Below are 23,835 nucleotides of genomic sequence, written 5' to 3'. Positions count from 1 at the left end.
AGTTCAGGGGGCTGTACGACCGATGCTGTGAACAGACGCTGGCTAAACACTGCTGCAACAGCGCCTCACCGTCGCTCCCGCTAAGACCCAGCCTCACGTGAGCTGCAGGCGGCATAAGATTAAACAGGTACTCCAGACACGCTGGAATCCGGAGTACCGAAGGACGTGCCGTGCATGACAATGAAGCACAGGGTAACAGGAGGCGCAGAGTAGAGGAACTGGGGGAAGGAGCCTTGAATACAGGCTTCCTCCTAATACCACAGCTACTGCCTTGCCTGCTGTAACCGCAGGAGAGGAAGAGAAGTTGTCCGTGACTGGGAAAGCATCGCTGGGAGCATCAACCTACTCAGGCTCTTGGGAGACTGGAGAGCCACAGTAGCCGATCATCACCCCAGACCAGTTTTTTTCTATTTCTTAACTTTTATAGCAATCGCGGCAACCACTCTTTAGCTTAAACTTGCGTGGGTGCCACCAGTGTAACAAAAGTAAATAAACAGAAATAAAGGCATGCAGCTGCTTCGGCGATTGCAATTAACAAAAGAAAGGCTGTCACCATTATTCCAGGCGATGCACGCCACATTGGTTAAATTAAAAAAAAATTGAAAAGTGTTGTTAGAGAGCGTGTCTTGCCTGAGAAAGCCTTTTAAGAAAATAGAGCCCCGAGGCTGTAATTAAAAGTACTGAGTAAGAACACATGTAACAGGAGGTGGCCTCATGAGAAGTTACAAGAAGAAAATAGGCGGTACTAATGAAGGACTACTAAGCCTATTGGCCAATGAAAAGGCACCATTTACAAAGGACAGTGATAGGAGCCAATTAAAAAGATGGGCGGAAGGTGGGTAGAACTTCAAGCCCATATCCTAAATCCAGCATGTCTCGAAGAGACAGACCAAACGCAGCCTAGGCGAGTCCTAAAAATAGAGTAATTTTTAATAAATAAAACAAGACTAAAACAATAAAAATTTAATCAGTAAAACCGGAGATATGCAATTTTAAAGTTTTAGGTCAAAATAGCACCAAAAAGCACACAGCGCAAACAAGGGTTATCTGTTGCTCTGGACCTGCACAAAGTCACATGCTCAGGGCAACATCAATGGAACGTGGGCCAACTAAAAGGACCCAGTTAGGCCTGCTGAACATAGTGCCCTAAATCCTGGTAGCGGAGCACTGGTTGCATCCAGGTTAAAGAAGCGCCGCTCAGCCGAAGCGATGCATTGGTTCTAACATGCATCGAGGCTGCGGTGTGAGGTTCTATTGCGTCGCCGTCAAGGATCCAGTTGATATGCTTGTGATGCGAAGTTCAGAGTTGGGGATGAAGAGTACAGCTGGTGATGTGTCGGCTCGAAGCTGCGATGCGGAGTTTGGCGATGAGTATGCGTTCGACAAAAGATGCGAGGACCTGGGGTGGAGATGCGCAGTCGGCGATGCGCCGGTTCCGAGGACTGCCGGTGCAATGCAGGCTTTCTACTCCGGGTCAAATCCACACAGTGGCGGTTATGCAGCAGTTCTAGTCGAGGATGTGCCACTCAGCAGAGAAGATGCGTCAGTTTCGCTGGTAAGCACCTTTTGCCCAATTCCAAGGGTCCAGAAATGGGGTGTCACCTCTTGGTAGGGGAGACTCGCAGAAGGTAGAGTCCAGGAGTCCCTGAGACGTCAGATCAGGAGGCCAGACAAACAGCCCTTGGAGTCACTATGGTTTCTGGGTTCTAGAGATGCAGGTCCAGTCCTCACCCAGGCAAAAAGGCAGCAGGGCAGCACAGCAAAGCAGAGTAGCAGTCCTTTAAGAAGCACAGCAGTCCTTCTTCCTTGCAGAGTATCCACAGCTCCAGAAGTGTATTGAAGTTGTGGTGCCTGATGTCCTTCTTTAACACACAGATGTGCCTTTTAAGTAGGGAGAAGCTTCTAGAGGCATGCCCATCATTTCAAAGGTGGTGACAACTATAGGAAAAGGTTGCAGGGGACCCTTGCGCTGCCCTACTGACTTGAAACTGTTTTTTTTATTTCTTAAATACCGAATATATAACGCGACTCACAGAAATGCATGTGCGTTGTAGGAAATTGAAATATATGAGTTTTCTGGAGTTACAAGACTCACCCTTACCAAGGTGCAATTTGTTTCCTATTTCCCGTCGCTAATATGGACATCCTCTTCCCATGCTCGTCTGTTTTTGAATGGTGTTTTTTTCCTATCTGCCTTTAGGGCTTTATATGTCAGATATCGGATGCCACCCGAGCCCAAGTGCAGGTTTACAGAGGTACAGGATACAGATAGGGGCGTGTACACCTAGAAAATGCATATCTCTCTAGCCAACTTAGCTTACTGACGGAACTGAAAGGAGCTGAATGCTTCTCCATAACATCACCAAGTTTAGGGCAACTCTTTCTCGCCAGGGTGCAACAGACATATTAAGAGCTATGTGTTGACCCATACATCCAATTCACTTAAGAATGGAGGTCTTTTCAGGATTATTTTGATATTTCTCACATCTTTCCAGCCTAAGATATTACGTAAGGGCACTCCACTGGCTGGCAAGCACCCCTGCATATCAATACGCCAACAGCAGAACATCCCCTTAATAGCCGTTCTTCCCAGTTGTCATCCCAGGTGGACCACATCGCCACTTGTTGAAACTGTGGCACGTTCTAGTATAGCTCCGTATGTGGTAAATTACAGCTCCACCCCATCCTTATCCAATATCAGTGTAGTGGGGCCAATGACTTCTCCTTCCTGCTCATATTGGGGATGTCAAGCTGTCCAATTATCTGAATGAAGGAGACTTTATGGAACACCAACTTTTATATGATGTATAGGCAACAAGGGAGAAAAACCATTTCCATTATGGCCGTCCTCCCCATGATGGAAAGAGGAAGGGTATTCTATAACCGCATTGACGCTCTCAGTCCTCTCATGACTTTGCCCTTGTTGTATGCATATTCTCTCTCAGGGCTGTGAGATACTATTATACCCACGTACCTCAACCTGTCCCCCCTTCCCTGCACTATCCCCATTAAGAGAGATGCTCAAGTGGGTACCTCGCTAGGGTCCCTATTGGGAATAGGATCGTTTTATGCCTGCAGGTTCTCAGGCCTGTGATATTACCAAAAATGTCTAACTCAGTTAAGAGCTTCTGGGCTGCCTCAAATTAATCAAAGTATCATCCATATATAAGGAGAACATATGGGTGCTGTAGCCTGTGCTTATTCACTCCTCCTTCAGCTTATCCCTAAATTTTATCACCACTAGCTTCACTGCAATGGCAAAAAGCAGAGGCGGAGGAGACATCCCAGCCTAGTGTTGCGCTTAATTCTCTAACAGGGAGATTTGTATGCAGTAGTTGAATCTAACTCAGATAATTCAGGCCAAACCCCATACATCACAGCCCCTGCATCAATCAAGCAGGTCCAGCTCAGCGTATCAAAGCCTTTTTCAATATCTATGACTGACAGCAAGCGTTCCTCTCTTGAGCTGATTGGGGCAGGCATCAGGTGTGTCAGCCTATGAATATTCATAGATGTATTGCAGCCCGACACGTAGCCACACTGACCTCATGTTTCGGAGTTCCAACTAACCAATACAGCCTGTTGGCCAAGACCTTACACAGACCCTTAGGGTCTGAGCTGATCATGGTCAAAGGTCTGGTGGATGAGGATCTCCAGAGTCCCAGCCTGGTTTCAGCATCATGCACCTCTCTCATTGTTTCTGGAAGTGTGCCCAACTGCCTTGTTTCACTGAAAGTCTCTAATAATTTTCAGGGCTCGCTAAAATTCTAGTGGAAACCCATCACTTACTAGTGGCCTTTCTTTGGGAATTCACTGTAATGCCTTTTATTTTGTCCAATGGCATTTCCGCTTCCAACTCCAAGTATAGTCTCAGTGAGCCTTGAAATTTCAAGCCCTCCAGCTTGTCTGCCATTAGAGGACCAGACCCAGTACATGAGTTTTAATACATTCAATTTAGATAGGGTTGCAGAGTAGTGTTACTTGGTGCTCATGCCATGGCTATTAGTCCATCAAGGTGGGTCAGACAAAGTTTTGAGAGGCATTCCTTTCTCTTTTCAGGAAACCAGGCAATAGGTTTGCCTTATTTGTCCCCTTCTTGTTTAATCTTTGTCCGTTGTCTTTTAGGGCGTATTTATCAAGCCTACCTCATATTTCACCTTGAGCCCTCCAGGCTGCCACAGTTTCAGACGGCAGCTGTGAAGACTCAGTCGCTCTTTGTGGTAATTGGGTCACTCTATTTTCCTGGTCCCCCAGCTCCACATGCAGAGGTCATTTGATTCTATAGACCTTGTCCAAGCAGGTCTTTATGTTGCTGCAGATGTTCGACTTGCGCTGGAAACCATCCTCCTAGAAAACTTTGTGAACTGCATTTTACCATGAGCAAATATGCATGTGTATATTTGCTCATGTGAAAATCTGATAAGCGTTTGCAAGTTTACTTCCCCCATCAACTTCTTTTTTCCTCACCCTGTAAAAAGTACTACTTCCGCCCTAGTTAGGAGCAGATTTCCAACCTTTCTCAGTGTGGGAAGAGATTAGAAAAGAGCTGGTGAAAACCTAGAAACATGCAAGTTTGTAGGTTTCCACAGAAAGGGATTCATACCCTGGAACTAATGCTTCTTGCTACTTCCAGCCCCAGTATGTAGATTTGCAGAAAGATGGAAAAATCCAAACCCTGAAATTATATGATCCCTGTATAATCAGAGAGGCTGTTATCATAGCTCCGATATGAGAATGCTGCTATAATTAGTCACCTCTGTGAATAGCATCAAAGGAACATGTGAATTTTGTTTTCAGGACAAGTAGATTTTTAAAGCATCCTGTTCCATGGGCAAGTAGATATTTTTTTAAATTCCAAACCCCCTAGCTTGCACGAATTCCCCCCTCCCCCGAGGGGATGGACAAAGCAGACCTGCAGGCCCACCAGTGATATAGAGGGAAGAGAAATGGAAAGACTATTGAGTCCATTTTGTGGTGGGAGCATGGCTCAATGCCTCGGTGAGCCACATCCATGCCCTTTAATTTTGACACTTTTCCCCTGGTGTCTATTGGGCCTACCTACCCCTTACCCCCCCCCCCCCCACCACACCCCTGCAGATGGGAGTAAATGACCAGGCTGGCTGCTCCACCACTAAGAAAATGTCCCTAGTGTCTAGCAGAAATGCAGTCCTTAAGCAGGGATCCACTAGGGTAAGAGGGCGCTTGAAAAGGGACATTGTTCCCTTTCCAGGTCTGCCTCTTCAACACACATCTGTGCATGAAGCAGAGTAATGCTCCCCGGCACTAATCAAAAGTAAAAGCTGACCGGCCTTTAGTACAGTCGGCGGTCACATTCGCCTGTTTTTGTTTTGCTGTGATGCCTGTGCACAGAGAGAGGCAGGACAAACCAACAAAATTAAACTCAGGATGCAAGGAAAGCACTTCCCCTCTTACCCAAACTTTCATTTCACAAAAGAAAATGTTTCTGGTGTTCTCACCAGAAATGTTTTTCTTTGACAGTACGGAGAATGACCCGTTGATGTACTTCTCACTAGAAGACGTTAACAGGGGAGAGTATGTGGCGTTATGGCCAGAGTTGCCGACTTTGGAATTGGTGAACCATGTTCATATCTCTGCATCGGCACAACATCCTGTGATTCTGGACAAATCACTTAATCTCCCCTTGCCTAAAAAATAGTCCGCCCTTGTGTAATGTAACTGGTGCTCATGTAATGTGCTCCAATACTTTTGGATTGAATTTGTGCTATATAGACCTGGAGCAAAAAAAAAGACGTTAGCAGGTCATCCTGCACACTGAAGGAGTTACTTTGTCACCCTAACTAATTTTGTGAGACACTCAGATGTTTATTCTGACTTAAGTCGATGTAACTCAATGTAATCAACCTCATAAAAATGACAGGCTTATTGGCGGTGCCAGGATTGGAAGCCGTGTCCAATAATTAAGAAGCATTGGCGCACGGCCAGTCCACTTGCACATTGGCTTACCATTCTGCTGTTGCACAATGTGCACATCTGTACAATAAGTGGTCCCCTTGAGTGCAAAGTACTATCTTGTGCAGAAGATATATATGTGTATTTTGGCTTATAGACAATGCTTGTTTTATACATAAAAGCATTCACAACCAAAGTAAGCATTAAAAAAGATAAAAAAATCATCATTCAATGTCAGACCTTCTGGGTTTGGCAATGCTTGATTGACGGGATAATATAGTGAGGCGCTTCAAAAAAGACATTTTGGCTGAGTGGGACAATGTCTTCAGCCGTACTGAAAAGCAGAGCAAGTGACTTTGTGGAATGCATGAATTAATCTCAGCCATGGGTAATTACACGGGGACACATTCCAGTGCACGGTTGTTTTCCACTGTAACACGCCACTGAAGAACCACTCTCTCGCTAAACAGGCTTAGCCCTGCTCCATTAAGAACAGTGGGGCATGAAGGGTCATGCTAAGTCCCATCTTAAAGGGGAAAAAGCAACACCAGACAGGTTTTGGACTAGTTGTGCCTCATCACTGAGGTGCACCTCGAGTCAATTGTCACAGTTAACAAGGGGCCCATATAATAATGTTTAAACAGATATCTGCTGACAGTTCTAATACCTTGGGTACAGTACTAGACTATGCGACATACCTGGAACATTCGATTAAGGTGACCTTCAACCGACCTTCTGTGAGCCCCACATCGTTGAGGGAGAGTTCCGTATCTTCGGGTGGAGGTAAAACTTGGAATGGGAAAAATGGTTTGTACCTAGAGAAAAAACAGACAGGTATTTCATTTTCAGAAACATACTCAAGCAGTGATGTATGACTATATCCAACTACTGAAAACGAATTGACAATCTTTAGTGGAAAGGGTTTTAAAAAGATTAGATGCAGCAGTTAGGAAACCACACTCCATTTTGCTTTGTACTTCAAGCTACGAATAATGCATACTCTACTCTACATAACTCACTGGACCAATCGCAAATGTTCAAACAATCAAAAATCCTGAAAAATGTGCTTTCAAACAATCAAATCAATCAATCAGGCGTTTGTTAAGCACAACGACTACTCACCCGTAAGGGTCTCAAGGCTCGGAGTTAGCAGGTTCCAGTCCATCAAGGGGGGGGGGGGGGGGGGGTCTGTCGAAGACCAAGGTTTTGAGGTTTCTTGCACAGATGGGGAGCGATGTTGTCTGTCTGAGGTGGAGCGGAAGGGCGTTCCAGGCTCTGGCAGCGAGGAAGGAGAAGGAGCGGCCTCCTGATCTGGTCTTTCTGGTGCAGGGGCATAGCGTAGGAGAGCTGGGTTGATCGTAGGGTACTCTGGGGTTCGTGAAATTTGAGTCGGTTGTTCAGGAATGCCGGTCCGGTGTCGTGGAGGGCCTTGTGAGCGTGGGTGAGCATCTTGGAAGGCGACTCTAGCTTCAATAGGGAGCCAGTGGAGTGTGTGCAGGTGCTGGGAGATGTGGCAGTGTTTTGACAGGTCGAGAACCAGTCTTGCGGCGGTGTTCCGGATGTTCTATAGCTTGGGGGTGAGGTTTTTGTTTATTGCGGCGTAGAGTGCGTTGCCGTAGCAGAGTCTGCTGGTGACCAGGGCGTGAGTGACGGTCTTTTTGTGTTCGAGGGAGATCCATTTGAAGGTCTCACGTAGGAGGCGGAGGGTGTGGAAGCAGGAGGACGAGACCGAGTTGATCTGGCTGCCCATTTTGAGCTCGGAGTCCAGGATGATTTCCAGGTTGCGTGCGTGGTCCGTGGGGGTGGGCGGGCTTCCGAGGGCGGGGGGCCACCAGGTGTCGTTCCAGGCGTTGGGGTTTGGGCCCATGATGAGTACTTCTGTTTTGTTGGTGTTTAGTTGTACGCAGCTGTTTTTCATCCATTTGGCGATGGCTTCCATGCCTTCTCGAAGGTTGTGTCTGGCGGTGCTGGGTTCGTTGGATAGGGAGAGGATGAGTTGGGTGTCGTCTGCGTATGACACAATATTGAGTCCGTAGGTTCGGACGATGGGGGCGAGCGCAGCCATGTAGACGTTGAAGAGCGTAGGGCTGAGGAAGGACCCCTGGGAGACTCCGCAGGTGGTTGGTGTAGGGTCCGAGAGGAAAGGGGGGGGGGGGGGAGAGCTGCATTCTGCTGGAGAGGAAGGAGCGGATCCAGTCAAGGGCCTTGTCTTGGATCCCTGTATCGTAGAGTCTGCGGATTAGGGTGCGGTGAGAGACTGTGTCGAATGCCGCTGAGAAGTCGAGGAGGATGAGGGCTGCTGCTTCTCCTTTGTCCAGTAGGGTGCAGATGTCGTCTGTTGCGGCGAGGAGGGCGGTTTCCATACTGTGGTTTTTTTCTGAAGCCGGATTGGGAGGAGTCGCGGATGTTGTGCTCTTCGATGAATGTGGCGAGTTGGCTGTTGATGGCTTTCTCGATGACTTTCACTGGGAACGGGAGCAGGGAGATGGGTCTGTAGTTTTTGAGGCCGATGGGGTCCGCCGAGGGTTTCTTCAGGAGGGGGTTGGCCTCGGCGTGTATCCAGTCGTCGGGGAACGAGACGTTTCCCAGTCAGCGGTTGATGGTGTGGCAGAGCATGGGTGTGATGGTGTCGTGGCTCTGTTGAAAATGTGGTGGGGGCAGGGGTCCGTGGGGGCCCCGGAGTGGATCGACTTCATCGTCTTCAGTGTGTCTTCAGTGGTGAGGGCTGTCGAGTAGTCGATCACTGGCTTCAGGGTGTCAGGGGTGGTTGGTGAGGGTTCAGTGTGTTGGTTGTCTTCTTCGAAGTTGTCGTAGTTGCTCTTGATTTTGTGGTGCAAAAAGGTGCTGAATTTGTCGCAGAGGTTTTGTGAGGGAGGGATGTCGGTGGACTCGCTGGTGGGTTGGGCAAACTCCTTGATGATGCTGAAGAGTTCTTTGCTGTTGAGTGCGTGAGTGGAGATTCTGTCTTCAATTGTTTTTTTCCTCGTTTTTCTGATGAGTTGGTGGTGAGCATTGGTGGCGGCTCTGAAGTTGTTGTAGGCTTCTGTGGATTTGGTGTTCCTCCAGGCATTTGAGGTGGCGGCAAGTGCATCTGGACTCTTGAAGTTCGGTGGTAAACCATTTGGCTTTCTTGGCGTGGGTGTTGTTGTTTTTCTTGAGGGGGGGGCTATGTTGTTGGCGCTGTCGGAGATCCATCTATGGATCTCCGACAGCGCCAACATCTATGGATAGTATCCACCACGGACTCTATTGCTCCACTAAAAAGATGCAAACCTAAAAGCAGAGCACCAGCCCCATGGTATAACGACTCCCTGAAAACCCTCAAATCAGCCTGTAAACAGGCCGAGAGGAAGTGGAGACAAGGCTACTGCGAATCAAACAAAATTAGCTGGAAAAACAAGCTCCTTGAATACAAATCAGCCATCGCAGAGAGCAAATCCACCTATTACTGCTCCACTATAGTCAACGCAGCAAATAGCTCCAAAAGCATCTTCCAGATCCTTGATAACCTTATCCACCCCGACTGTGCCAAGAAAACTATCCCCCCTTCTCAGACCCTCTGCGATAATCTCGCACAGTTCTTCACGAACAAAATCGAGACAATCATTCAGAATCTTGCAATTCCCTCTTTTCAAGATAATTTAAACTCCCCGGGAGCCGCCATTACCAACCTTGAGCCGCCGAGCCCAGGACACCTACCAAGGGAATGCCTACAGGCTCTCCCCCCCCTATCCCCGAAGCAGATTTCGAGAGACCGGCACACGGAATCACTTCAGGGTCCCCCCTCGACCCATTGCCCCCTAAAACCTGGAAAGCGTGCGGAACTGAACTATTTCACACCCTTCGCAGGATCTGTAACCAATCTCTGGGCTGTGGATTTGTCCCCACCCCCTGGAAGCAAGCACTCATCACCCCGCTGCTAAAAAAACCCTCCTTGAACCCCGAGTGTCTATCCAATTTTCGACCTATATCGCTCCTACCTTTTCCAGCGAAAGTGGTGGAACGCTGGGTTAGCTCCTGTCTTTCGACACATCTTGAGCAGAATCACATCTTGGACGACCTCCAATTCGGTTTTCGCCCAGCCCATGGCACCGAAACGGCGGTGCTTACAGCCATGGAAGAACTTCGGATGCGTGCAGACAGGGGCCACGCAGTAGCCTTGATCTTATTGGACCTGTCTGCCGCATTCGATACGGTTAACCATAGGATTCTGCTGAAGAGGCTCAGAGAGGCAGGGGTCGACGGCACCGCCCTGCTTTGGTTCCACTCATACTTGAGAGATAGGAAACAGGCTGTGTCCCTCCCCCCTTTTCAATCCGCTTTTTCCCCAGTACCTCACGGTGTACCCCAGGGCTCGTCCATTAGCCCGATCCTTTTTAACGTTTATCTAAAACCACTGATCACGTTAATCAAATCCCACAGATTGAAAACGGTAAACTACGCGGACGACACCCAGCTCATCCTCTCCTGGGAGGGGGAGGATTCAATCCCCATGGAATCATTCCATGATTGCTTAAGAGACACAGCCGGCTGGCTGCACATGAATTCCCTGCAATTCAATTCCTCCAAGACCGAGGTCCTGTTCTGCTCTGGGAGCCGGATTCCTCGCCTATTTCCTACAGAATTCTGGCCCCCGGAAAACCCAGAAAAACCACAGCCGGTCACTAGTGTCCGCAATCTGGGTGTTATGCTAAACAACAACCTCAGCATGGAAACGCAGGTAACTAAAACAGTCTCTACTTGCTCGGCCCTTCTGCGTTCTTTACGTAAAATCATGCCACTACTCCCCGCCCAGGCCCGAGCACTAATAGTCAGGTGTACTATCCTTAGTCGCCTTGACTATTGTAATGCTCTTTTGCTCGAGTCCCCAGCTGTTCAACTGCACAGACTTCAAAGAGTCCAGTCGGCTGCAGCCAAACTGGCCCTTGGTTGGACCAGAAGATCCTCGGCCACAGCAGCCTTAGCCGAACTACATTGGCTCCCTTTGAAGCAGCGAATTGCTTTTAAAGCACTCTGCCTTGTCTTCAAGGCACTACACGGAACGGGCCCCAGATCCCTACAAAAATTGTTTTCCTGGTACACCCCCACCAGAACTCTCCGATCCACCTCAGCCTGCCTTGTGTTGGTACCTAGATTTAACAAAGTAAGGACCGGGGGAAGATCCTTCAAAGTGGCCGCCGCCAAACTTTGGAACAGTTTGCCGGTCGACATTCGCCAAATTCCAAAACTCCTGCCTTTCAGAAAGCGAATCAAAACCTGGCTCTTCCCCAATCCCGTTCACTGCTAGCTCCCTAATTTAGCCTCCCGTCTCTTTCCTTCCTAAGGAGTGAGCTTCAGCGCCAGGATACCTGTCAGGTGACAGTTGCGCTCTACAAGTGTTTTAAATAAATAAATAAATAAATAAATAATCTATGCAGGGTTCGAGCTGCGGTGTTGGGGTCGTTTCCCGCTATGGTTGGGGTAGAGTGGCTGAGTTATAAGGTTAGCTGGTCGTCGGCGATTCTGGTCCAGTTTCTTCGTGGGAGCAGGTGCTGGTGTCTGTGAGTCTTCTGAAGGTGAAGTGGACGCATCGAAGGTCAGTCCATGGGAGTTCGGTGGTGTGGCTGAAGGTGATGGAGTATCCTGTTGTGAAGAGGGGGTCGAGGGTGTGTCCTGCTGAGCGCGAGGGTTCGGTCACGATCTGGCAGAGTCCCATGTTGTGGAGGTTGTCCAGGTGGAAGTTGAGGTCTCCCAGTAAGGTGTCGTCGGTGGACACGATGGCATGCGGGGAGATTATGTCCGTGATGGAGTTGGCGAAAGCTCTGCAGGGTGCAGGGGGGAGGGGGCAGTAGATGAGGGTTCCTCGGAGGGTGGTGGTAGGGCTGGCCAGTATCTTGACGTGAAGGTATACTATCAGGTCTGTGGGCTCGTCGGGGAGTGTGCTCAGGCGGAGGGTGAATTTGTGGACGATGGCAATTCCTCCTCCCGGGCGGGTGGGGCGTTCCTTCCTGGAGATCTTGTATCCTTGAGGAATGGCGATGGTGATGTCCGGTCCCGAGGTGGTGTTGGTCCATGTTTCGGTGAAGAACGCTATGTCCAGGGTGGTGGTGTTGAGGAGGTCTCAGATTTCGGTGGCGTGTTTGTGGAGGGATCGGACGTTGAGGAGGATGCATTGCAGAGTCTTCGGTTCGGTTGTGGTCTTGCTGGCGGGTTGCGGCGGGTCCGTGGTCTTGGCGGTGCTGCAGGTGTGCCGGCAGCGGTGACAGCTGAAGGGTCTGTGGGTGTCGGATGGTGATGATAGCTTGCAGTTGTTGCGTCCTGGGTTGAGAGTGTGGAGTGCCGCTGGGTCGTAATGTTGGCGTTGTGGAGGTCCAGGGATCCTGGCGCTGGTCGCAGTCGGGTAGCAGATGGGTGCAGACAGGCTTGCCTTTGGGGCGCTGGGGGGGGGGCCGCGGGGGCAACAGCGGCAGCGGAAAAACAGGCAGACAAAAGGCAAAAAGAGAGGAAAGAGTGGAAATAAGGCAGTGAAAAGTGCAAGAAAAGTACAGGAAAGACAGAAGGAGAGCGAGAGTCGGAGATTAAATCAGTGAAAAAACGAGTGAAAACAGAGGAAGGAGACAGAAGGAGAGTAAAAGGTGGAGATTGAAATCAGTGAAAAACGATTGAAAATGGAGTGAAAGAGCGGAGCAAGAGAAAGGAGACAGAGGACCACCAGGGATGAGACACAGGTAAAACCTGCGGGTGGAGGAAGGCCTCGGACACCAACACCCGAGAGTGCAGGGGCCTGGCGGAAGGCCTCACTTGATGGTGGAGCTGTGAGGGAGGGAGAGCAATTTCACTGACCACGAGTCAGTGGTCTTTGCCAAACAGTTCAGGAGACAATATATCTCATGCCATCTCCCCAAGACTGACAGTGACTGTTTGAAGTCCCATATTTTGGGTAAAGAATGCATTGTTGTGGTTCCTGTCAATAATTACAGTATTGGAGGAGCAGAGTGGCCGGAGCCAATCGATTTTGGCTGATGGTTCAAGCACACTGCGCGAAGGTGAGAGACGTTACCCAATGATTAATAGAGAGTTCATTTCTCCGTTCTTCGGCATTAGAGAATGTTTTAGTGGGGAACAAAATTTGTACAAAATTTTGAACATGAACCTTCAGTAAATGTGTTCCTGCCAGGAAGTAAGACACCAACGACTGCCAAATTTGCACTGTTTGCCAAGAAGCAAGCTTTCAATTTTCTGTAAAATATGTTCTAGCGAAAAACAACTTACATGCGGGCTGCATGTCTTATCGAGCATACAAAATAATGAAATGATGGATGCACAGTTTGCATTTTAAGTGGATTAGACTTTAAGACGCTGAGAAAAGGATGAGCTGTTTACTTTCGAAAGAGCACAGTGAAGAACCCATCAGAAACGATGCAGCACTGCCCATGCAGAGGCAGCTTGCGGAGTTAAGCTCTCACTGATGACACCTGGGGGGCCTGGAGGTCACAAGTATGAATCCGATAAGACAGCTTCACCCTTTCATTCATTTGAGCACCAATTGGAAATTAGATAATGATAAAAACTGATGAATAAATAATCTCTGGTCACTCACAAACTGCAGTGACTCTCCTTCCAACTATCCACGGTGACTCATCTTGCACCCATCTCTCTCCACCCTTCTAACATCTTGCTCACCATTTCCAGCACAAAGATAAGACACAAGTACAAATTCCTATACTAAAAGTTCTAATGTAAAAAAAGATTCAGAATATCATATTATATGGAAATGAGCATAAACGGATCAATACCCTGTATACCAACATCCATAGGACGACCGTGAAAATAATTCAAACGTATATGTGGATCAACAGAAACTCAAAGAACACATAAGAAAATATGTTTCAATAATATGCAGGCAAGTTGATCAAAATAAAGTTAGTGACATCAAAGTCAAGATCAAAGAACAGAAACAAGAAACTCTTGACATTGGAAATAAAAAATGTAAATATAATTAAGACAAAGAATCATATTTGAAAAATACAGAGAAAGTACAGGCTTCCAAAGTGTGTAGGAATATTGAGTACATCAAAGAAAAATTCCTTTCTTAAAGCTAGTGCAATGTTTCATGACACTAAACAACCTCAACATATCCACACAATCTCAAAACATTCACAAGCGAACACAAACTGAGGCGATATGAAATAAAATTATGATGTAAACAAAAGGCAATCCCAAACAGGACCCAAAAGTGTTCTACAGGAACCACCCAAAAAAGTCAGATTTACTCACACCAAACAGAACAAAGAAAAGTGCATTTGGGAAAACATTCCGAGACAAAGTACATGAGCTCATTGGGCTATAATTACACTTCTTTTTCTTGGGAGATCACCCTATGGGCAACAGCTGATACTTGGGCTTGGAGGGAACGGGCAGACTCTGGGGAATGCCCCCCTCCCCCCAGAGATCACACGTATATAAAGCTCCAATTTTTAGGCAAGCTAAGTAAACATGTACCACATGAAAGTGACAGGAAGTCTGACTTAGTGTCCCTGAATTAACTACTGCCACCACCGATATGTTTAACACTAATAGACTTCAGCTTGCAACAGGTAGAGGAAGACCTAGAGATATAGGGAAGGCAGGCGTGATGGCCCAGCACTTCACCCAGGACCTGAAATTTCAAACAGAATAGGTGCGGTGGGTCACCTCCACTGGGAGGGGCCCTAGAGTGCTCCTATGCTCAGTGCTAAAAACAGAATGAGCAGCAAAGCCGAGTTACACAAACATCAAAAACCAATTTCAGCAGCAAATCCAAAAGAATAGACGTAAGCAGACCCCCAGACAGAACCCTAAAAAGATCAATTGATATGGAACTACAGAACATGCAGACCGAACCACAGAAGAACCAGGGAGGCACCTATGGGCACAGAAGGAAAGGATATTAAGCAATATGTCCACAACCTACCTAAGGCCGTTTTGTGACATATAGATGGAAATCCAGTCCTTCTGAATTCTGCACACAGAATTGCACCCTTTTCGGTAAGTGAATTTCTAGATCCAGACATACTGACATAATTGATTTACTCTGAAGATGAAGAATGAATCATGGCCCAACTCAGGAACATTAGTAAGATCTCCTTCAATAGTGTGAAGCTGCAACTGTTTAAAAATCTCTCTTGTAACTCTACAGAAGAGCAAAGAGCTTATGTCTATAACTAAATTTTGTGGTAGCAGGTAGGTGAGTGGGGGTTGCGTTGTCACTAAAAGATGGGTCTTCCCTCCCATCTGATGTTTTAATGTAGAAGAAAGCAATGTTGCTTGATGAAGCCTGCTCAATCCTAGGTGTGAAGAATGAGAGACATCCGAAACAGAAAGGGTTCAAAGTCAACCGGGTTCGAGGGGAAACCTGCCATGTTGGAGGATCTCCACAAGGAGATTGACTGGTACAGGGTAGGAAGAGAGAAAGGAAGAAAGGAGAGAAGAGAAACCATGTTCCAACTGAAGAAATTCTACGAAATAAAGGAAATACAAAGGGGAAGCATATGGGCAAAGCATAAAAGGGAGGCCCACTAATTTAGGGATTGGGAGCCGTCCCTTCCGTCAAACACAACATTTGGTCACCTAAAAAGCAAACGATGGAGAGATGTATGTTCTACTGTAGGGTGTATGAAATGTGCCAGTGGGATGCTAGGGATGAAAGGTCCCAACTAGGCTAGCACTGTCTGGAGTGAACAAAGAAAATCGGAGAGGCCTGAGATGGGGTTAGAACAGAATATGGAGTAAACCAGATGGAGGCCGGTAAGATAACATTGCATTTAATGGGGGTAGGGGACAGGAAGAGTCATTGCTATTGCAATGGCTGGTTATAGAGTGGATGGGGGAATTTTAACGGGGTAGAAGAAGGCCCCTTCTTCCACTGCTCTGTATGCCATGCTGTGTGATGTATTCTGGGTTCAGGGCCTGCTTAACAGATGTTGAAACCTGGTTGCAAGAACTCATGGTTGTAGTTACTACATATAATGTATGGGATCTTAACCTCCCCTCCTCCCCAAAAAAACAGGTTGGTTATCCTGTGTGAATTGAGATGCTGGAAATGGTAGTCTCCTACAGAAGACCCACTCGTTGGAAGGCAGACCATGGTTGTTTGATGCGCATTGCATAAATGCAGTTAGACATCTGGCAGGAGACACTGGATTGCAATTCACAGCATAAGAATCAAGCGGTAAGCTACACAGCATCAAGTTGGAACTTAAAAGCAAAGCGATACCAAGACTTGGACTATAACTCAAAAAGAAATTGCAGTACTTACACTAACAGCCTGTGGCAGATCCAGCATGGTTTGACCCCAGCGCGTTGCGGGATTAAGCTTCACAATCCCAAAAGAGTAAAAGAAAATCTAGGAAATTCAGGTTCAGTAAAAGGACGATGGAGCAAAAGGCTGTACACTATATTGATGCCAAGCACAGGAGAAGCAGGTTTCAATAGATCCTAATAAGCAGGAAAAGGGGACTGGTGAGACTACTCACATGCCCGGGTGTAAAGAGGGCATGACCACATATAGGATAATATAGGATATTAAGTAGAGAGGCTGTGTGCATTGTCCCTACAGAACAAGACATACAGGCTTTACAATAAGCCTCAACATCTTGGTGCACTATCTGATGTATCTATGTATTGTTTTTTCTTTACATTCATGTTCTATGGCACTGCTTATTAGGTAGTGCTGAAGAATGGTCCGTCTTCTGGAAATTCCATTGCACAATCAATAAGGAGGGATCTGCTGTGCATGGGAAATGAAGAGTAGCTTTTGCACCAGGTTATGTGGTATTTTTCTTTGGAGTATGCTATTAAAAAAGTCTGGTCTCAACAGAATTCATTTTGAGACGAGGAATAACTGCAAGACCAAACAGAAAGTGTTGTGGCCTGATCTCCTTTAATGCCTCACAAAAAATATTTACTGTAGGAGATATTTCATATCTGCTAGTTTCCGGTTCAAAGGCCACAATACATAAAACTTGTACTGGTGCAAACATGTAACATTCTCTTTTTCAATATTATTTCTTCTTGCGTAATGTGAAATTGGGGGAACAGGGGTTACTCCAGTACACATTACATCAAGATGTTTGCACGAAGATACTAACGGAGCAGACCGAATTTGCTCTTCTTTACCATATTCAAGTACCACTGAATGGAAATAATATATGTTCCCAACTTTTAAATATAAAAGTGAAATTAAGTTTAACGTACATGTTTGCATAGTTTTTTTTATTGAACTTTTTTTGTCCTTGTTCAAAACTATTATACATGTAGAATGATATATAAGCAAAGGATGTGTGATATTTTGGCAAATACTTCGAAAACAGTTCTGCATTTTTGCTTACTCCGGTCACTGTTATGCTCCAGTAACTGTTACACAAGGAGCAAAAATGAGGTAAAAAAAAGTTACAAAAATAATATGTTGCATTTTTTGGCAACAGTACAAATATTATGTAATGCAGTGCCTAGCCTTTCATTTACCTTTTCAGTGCATTCTTTACACTGTGTCCCATATTGACTCCTTAGAGCCAAATGGACTCTGGATAAAGACAGCCCTGCCAAGTACCACGCATCAGGCGTTAGACGAACGCATTTCCGTGTGGTCCCCATACTGAAATGCACTGTCCCCCAATATAGTGCCTAAGCTGTCAAGCGCCAGAGGCTGCTATAATTCACCATACTGGAGCTGCAGAGGCAGCGCGTGGTGCATGCTCACTGGCTGACCTAAAGAACATAAAATCAGGCTCGCCGATCGATCCCTGCCCTGCTAGATTTTTTCAACTACTAGCCTCATGCTTCAACCCTATTTTAAATTCCATCTGGAACTCCTCCTTGAGCTCAGGCTCCTTTCCTACATCTTGGAAAAGAGCACATGTAAGACCTATCCTTAAGAAGGAGGATGCCGATCCAGCCATACTTAAAAACTATAGCTCTACTTCTTTACTCCCTGTGCCTTCTAAAATTTTGGGAAAAGTGGTCCAGAAACAACTATCGGCCTACCTGGAGTCAAATAACTTCTTACATGACTCCCAGTCAGGCTTCAGGGCTGGCTACAGCACAGAGACAGCTCTGCTTGAGGTGGTAGAGACTGTGAGCGCTACAGTTGACCAGGGAAACTGTGCAATGCTGGTGCTGCTGGATCTCTCCGCGGCCTTTCACACGGTATCTCACCGTATCCTGCTAAAAAGGTTTGAAATGATGGGAGTGACTGGAACCGTACTTGCTTGGTTCAAATCATTTCTTGAGGACCTTTAATCAATAAGTTTCCCTCCACCCCAGTGCTTAATTTGTAAAATATTAGGTCCAGGTGCTCAATTATTTTTAGGAGGCCACACCCACTTCCTCTTGCTTCACCCACTCCCGCGGCTCCACACACTACCTCCACTGGCACCACCCACTTACTCTATTGACTCCACCCAAATCCTCAAATGGCGCATCTGAAAGACAGATGTAATACCCAACCTGAATTTCTGCAAGGGAGCCTTCCTTAGGTAAGATTTTGATAGGAGGTTCCCCTGTCCCAGAGAAAAGTTTGAAAAAAATTAATGCAAAAGTGCATTTAAAGCACTATTTTGGAATAAATTGGCGAAAACGACTAATGCAACTTCTGCAGCGCCACACAGTGGTTAGGGTTGACTTTACGAATTACAATGTATTTCTACTCAAACAAACCCTTTTTAGTAAAATTAGGATAGTAAAAGACTGGGGAAAAACATAACTTTCTAACCTGTACCATGCTGGTTGCATGTAGTGCTTTGATGGCAGTTCATAGCTCACTGTGCTAGGTTATAATTTATGAACTGCACAGTAATAAAAGGATCTATGTAACAAAATCAGCATCCCACAGCGCAGGGTTAGTGTCTGTTGATAAACTCTACCATGAAACGTATGCTTGCTAGGAGTCTCTTCCAGACTCTGGTGTGAATGGGCTGTTTGGATTTTCTGAAGTCACTCATCACGAACAGTCTCATGAACAATTTCCCTACAGGTAAGGTTCATTCTCAGATGTGTTATATAAATTTTACCTGATGCAAAGAATGTGTACCATGGAGATTACAGACCAGTATTTCATGTGCAATGCCCTGGAGAGTTAGATCAGAATTGAGCACTATTGCGGATCGACTGGTGTTGAGAGGACAGACAATTTAGATGCCTGCCTCACTGCAAGGAGAGTAATTGTGCTGACACACCAAGTATATCAAGGTGTCGTTAAAATAAAGAATACTTTAATAGAGAATGTGTGGTTACCTTGCAAGGAGCGGATGAGGGAGAAGGCCATATGGAGCTGCTGGCTGTGCAGAGCAACCGGCCCCAGCTCACTGAAGAACCATGTAACATAATAGCTGCCAAGGTTTCAGATTGCAATGTGTGACATTTTCATAATTTCAGTGCAATTATGAGTGACAATTCAACAACTATGAGTGACACTTTCTCGTGAGCAAAATCAAGCAAAGACGACGAGGGAAACATATCCGAAAAGTACACCCCTTTGAGCAATGAGATGGTCTTTAGAACCTTGTGTTTAAACACACGTAGTTAAGCTAAACTAACCACATTATAACAAAAAAAAGCCCATGTCCAACTTGTAGGGGGAAAGGGGATGAGGCGGACGAGATATCACAAGGACCATGGCACTGTGAACATCTCAATGTAGAAATTCATGTGTGTGGGCAGGATTTCTTTACATAGGAAGAAGGACTCCTATGACAGAAGATGTAAACAAGTAATGCTGAATCGGTAGTAAGCAACATCATAAATAGGACCATAGTTATTTTATGCTCTAGGTACAGGACTTTAACAACCATTTTAAACGAGTAGTACATGGCTTCATGAGTCATTGTTGAGCATAGTTCTCTCCAGTAACGTTATGCACATTTCATGACATCTATTTAAACAGTCAACAAAAAGTAACATTATCACCAGAAACCAGTATTTTTTACACTCATTTGTACACACTTGAACTGTAATTATAAGAAGAAAGTTTTAAAAAAGGTTTGAGCTGCATTAATGATCCTTTACTGATAAAGTAAACAAAGAGAAAAGCCATGCTAAAAATAAATTCAGATGATTCATACATTTCAATAGATCCGATTCAGATGGGAGACCCCCAATTTTAAAGCCAAAAATTGCTTTATTTTGGCTGGCTCCGGCCTGAAATGTGGAAACGGTAATCTCAAATTACAATACACCAGATATTGATGCAGCCTACTGCTACTATAATAGCATACTGATATGGAACACAAGTCATCCGTACATCAAAACAACTCTCCTTACAAGTTTATTTTGCACGAGGCCAAATACCAAAAGAAACGAACAGCAATTGAGGAACTTCTGCTATACGTACTTACAAGTGTCAGCTCTAGGCTGTGTCCCCATGCTGGTGGTTTAACGGTGTGTGACATGCTGTAAACAGCCCAGAAGACACTCTCTTTGAGCTCTGCAGCACTGCTGTAAATCCGTCGACCTGGATCTGGACCTTCCTATCATTTTCAAAGGGCCTGAGGCCCGCGAAGGGAGGCGGTCAATCTGCGTGAAGCCCCGAGGGTCTGAGAGGCGCTGTGCTCCTCTCCAGGCGCTTGTAAAACTGCCTTCCTCAGTGCAATTGTGTGTCCCCTTTGCTCCCACATGGAAGGCAGGTGAATATCACCTTGCTATCTGGCCAGGGTGCCTGAGCCTGGGAGGCAAAGACTGCTGAGGCAGGCGGACGGTGCAGGACCTGCAGGATTTCCAAAACTCAGTGCCAATGAGCGTGATATCTTGGGTCACGTACTATGGACCAAAATACGGGCCGACTTCCAGATGGAAGGTAGGCTGTAGATTGACGCACACACCAAGTTTCCTGCTAGCACTGCTCAAAGGGGCTCCTTATAACTCAACTCGTGCTCAGGCGAAATGCCTTTCCAGGACATGCACATTGGTAGTCATGCAGCAGATCTTACCATCGCTATTGAAGCCATAATGAGCGCTGCAGCGCACTTCATACCTTGGTTCAGTCGGGAGTCTGTGCGCTACTCAGGACCCAGATATTGCGCTAATCACAAGCATGGGCACGTGACTTGGGCGTGATCTGTAATTAAACGGCGGCCGTAGGCAAGACGGTGCCGTAACTCCTGAAGTCCCTCGAGATGCTGTGGCACATGAAAAAACAGGGGTATGTATTCTTTCTTTCGTGCATGAATGTGCAAGTCCTCTAAAACACAATGCACAAAATAAGTTTTCCTGGAAGGGTTTGTGATAACGTGTAATATGGATTATTCGTTACGACTGTTACGTTCTATCTGGGGATGGCCTGACAGCATGAAAAAAGCTGTAGTACCGGCCCCGGAAAATAAATGCCGGTGCTGAACCCCGGAAAGCTCCGGCACAAATTAAGCACTGCTCCACCCCCACATTTAATCGGCGAAACCTCTTACCTGCGGTGTTCCACAGGGATCAGCCTTGAGCCCGACCCTTTTTAATGTTTACCTTGCCCCTCTGGCCTCTCTAGTTGAACAATGGGATGTTAAGGTTGTCTCCTATGCTGATGACACCCAGCTGGAGTTTTCTTTTACGGAACACACGGAGGCAGCCTTTTCTAACTTCAGGCAGTGTCTGCTCAATATTTCATCTTGGATGACAGACAACTGTCTGAAATTGAATACTGACAAAACAGAGGTGCTATTTTTCAACCAGGTGCATACCCCTAGGGCAAAACTATAAGACCAGTAGAGCTTAACGCCCCCCCCTCCCCCTCCTGTACCTGTAGAGTCTGCAAGAAACCTAGGTTTTAAATTCGACTCTGCACTTACCGGTAAAGCTCAGGTCAGTCATGTCTCCTCCCAGTGTTTTTTGGAAACTAAAAACCCTACGTAGGTTTCTCCATTTTCTCCCGATGAACTGTAGGAAAACGGTGGTGCATGCACTGGTCACATCACTACTGGATTATGCCAACAGTTTGTATTTGGGCCTAGCCGCATATCTAATCAGGAAACTGCACATCATCCAAAAACTCGTCTGCAAGGTTGATCAGGAACGTTTTACTACGCCACCATATCTCCCCCCCCCCCCCACCTCCCAATTTATGTAGTCTGCACTGGTTACCAGTGAAGAAAAGAATATAATTTAAAGCTCTAACCCTAGCATTCAGGGCATTGAGGGAGAAAGGTCCAAAATATTTGAAAAAAAGAATACAGAAATACACCCAGACCAGAGCCCTAAGATCCAACCTTCAAGAACTGCTAGTAACCCCACGATTCAAAAAATCCAGAATCGGTGAATGCTCGGCTGCATTATGGAACACCATGCCGATAAACATCAGGAAAGCCAAGACAGAAAGACTGTTCAGGAAAACACTGAAAATGTGGATGTTGAGCCTTCTCTAAAGCCTATATAGATCACTATCCCTGCTGTTCTTGCTGCTACTAGTGCCAGGACACCCCCGTTGGGGGTAGCCATGCGCTTTATAAACGGCAATAATAATAATAATGCTGCTCCCTGCAGGCTTGGGAGCGGAGGCTCAGCTGCTAGAGGCTGGCCTGCACAGTGTTACAATTTAACACTCTGCTAATGCCGCACCAGTGTCGGATGCAATGCCAATCACGGTCGTCAGAGTATCAGTGCACTATGGCAACACAATTATTTGTGAGACATGTTTAATAATAGACGGGTCCGTCCGCTATTGCGGTATGAGCAGGCGGGCCACGGAAGCACTTTTTAAAGTTTTGGGTGCAGCTGAAGAATAGCAGCTGCTGCGCATATGGCAATGCAGTTCGCCACTCTTACCGCGGATGGAGGTATTAAAGCCCGGTGATTCCCGCAATGCCCAAGTACCCAACCCGCCACTGTGACTGGCGGCGCTGTGCGAGTCGTTGGGAACCTAGGCCACCACCAGAGGACCCAACCCCAGCAGCGCCAGCGGCCGAGGCAGTGTTTGGTGCAGCTGAGAGCTAAGGGCTGAGCGAGAATTGCAGAGGGAGTCAGTTGGTTCACAGAGTCAATGGAGCCACGGGGCCCACCAATTGCCGTGGCTACCGCTCTCTGGCCGTCCAAAGAATTAAGTGTGCCTGACTCAGAGTCCAGCGTATAGCAGTTACTAACTTGCTATTGCTGCTAAAACGTGCTTCATTCTGAGCTGCCTGTCGTGCCCCCATACGTCTCCCTAGTCTTCATTGTTTGATTTTGATGGTAAAACAGTGTCACTCGTAGTCGTTAAAATGGCACTCAATTTCACTGACATTATGAAAATGTCTCGCACAGTAATCTGAAACCTTGGCAGCTATGTAAAGGTAATTTATAAAAGGAAATCCCTGAAAAGAACCAGTGTTCGGAGTACAACGAAAGCTATCCGGAATCCCAATGTATTAATGTACGTTTGTACATGGGAGAAGCAGATACCAAATTACATTGCTGAATGATTACACCAAAGGAGGAAAGGGTGTGGTAAGTTTCCAGACTTCACTGCTGCCTAAAGGTAATCACTAGAAAGTGACTGAGAATTGGGCTGGTATGGAACTGAGATAATCCACATCTGGTAGATGTGATCTCTCCAAAAACGGGTAGGACCAAATAACAAATCGGTCTTGGTCCTCTGTTTTTTCCATCTCCAATGTTACTTATTCCACAGTGACAATGAAGGTTTGCAGTAAAGCCTTTATCTAGCCAGCACCAATTATCCATCAGTATATGTGAATTATGAGTGTATGTGATTGCATGTGTAGCCCCTTGAATCTGTATTGCCATGGGTGCGTGCATTGGTTTTTAGGTGTGCATCTGTTTTTTAGGTCGAGCCTAGAGCAGCGCATGCGCTGCTTGCTTGACTTTTAGTAAGGGGCTTTTCAAAGTGCTACCCACAACCTTTTCCTGGCCTAAAGCTTGCGTGCATGTGCGCGTGAACGTGCGCAGTCACCATGTGCCTTTCTTATC

The 23,835-nt window shown here is 46.5% G+C and overlaps 1 protein-coding gene across 1 annotated transcript in view; it reads right to left on the bottom strand.

The window, feature by feature from the left end:
• The window catches only part of PDZD8 (PDZ domain containing 8), a 389,693-nt gene that overhangs the window by 223,865 nt on the left and 141,993 nt on the right, over positions 1–23,835 (bottom strand). The window contains exon 2 of the mRNA XM_085603086.1: positions 6,630–6,746. Coding sequence (XP_085459212.1) covers positions 6,630–6,746 — 117 coding nt within the window. The remainder of the gene's footprint in view (positions 1–6,629; positions 6,747–23,835) is intronic.

The sequence above is a fragment of the Triturus cristatus genome, chromosome 1_2 (assembly GCF_964204655.1).
Source record: "Triturus cristatus chromosome 1_2, aTriCri1.1, whole genome shotgun sequence".
NCBI lineage: Eukaryota > Metazoa > Chordata > Amphibia > Caudata > Salamandridae > Triturus > Triturus cristatus.
This window is presented reverse-complemented; position numbering and strand designations above follow the sequence as displayed.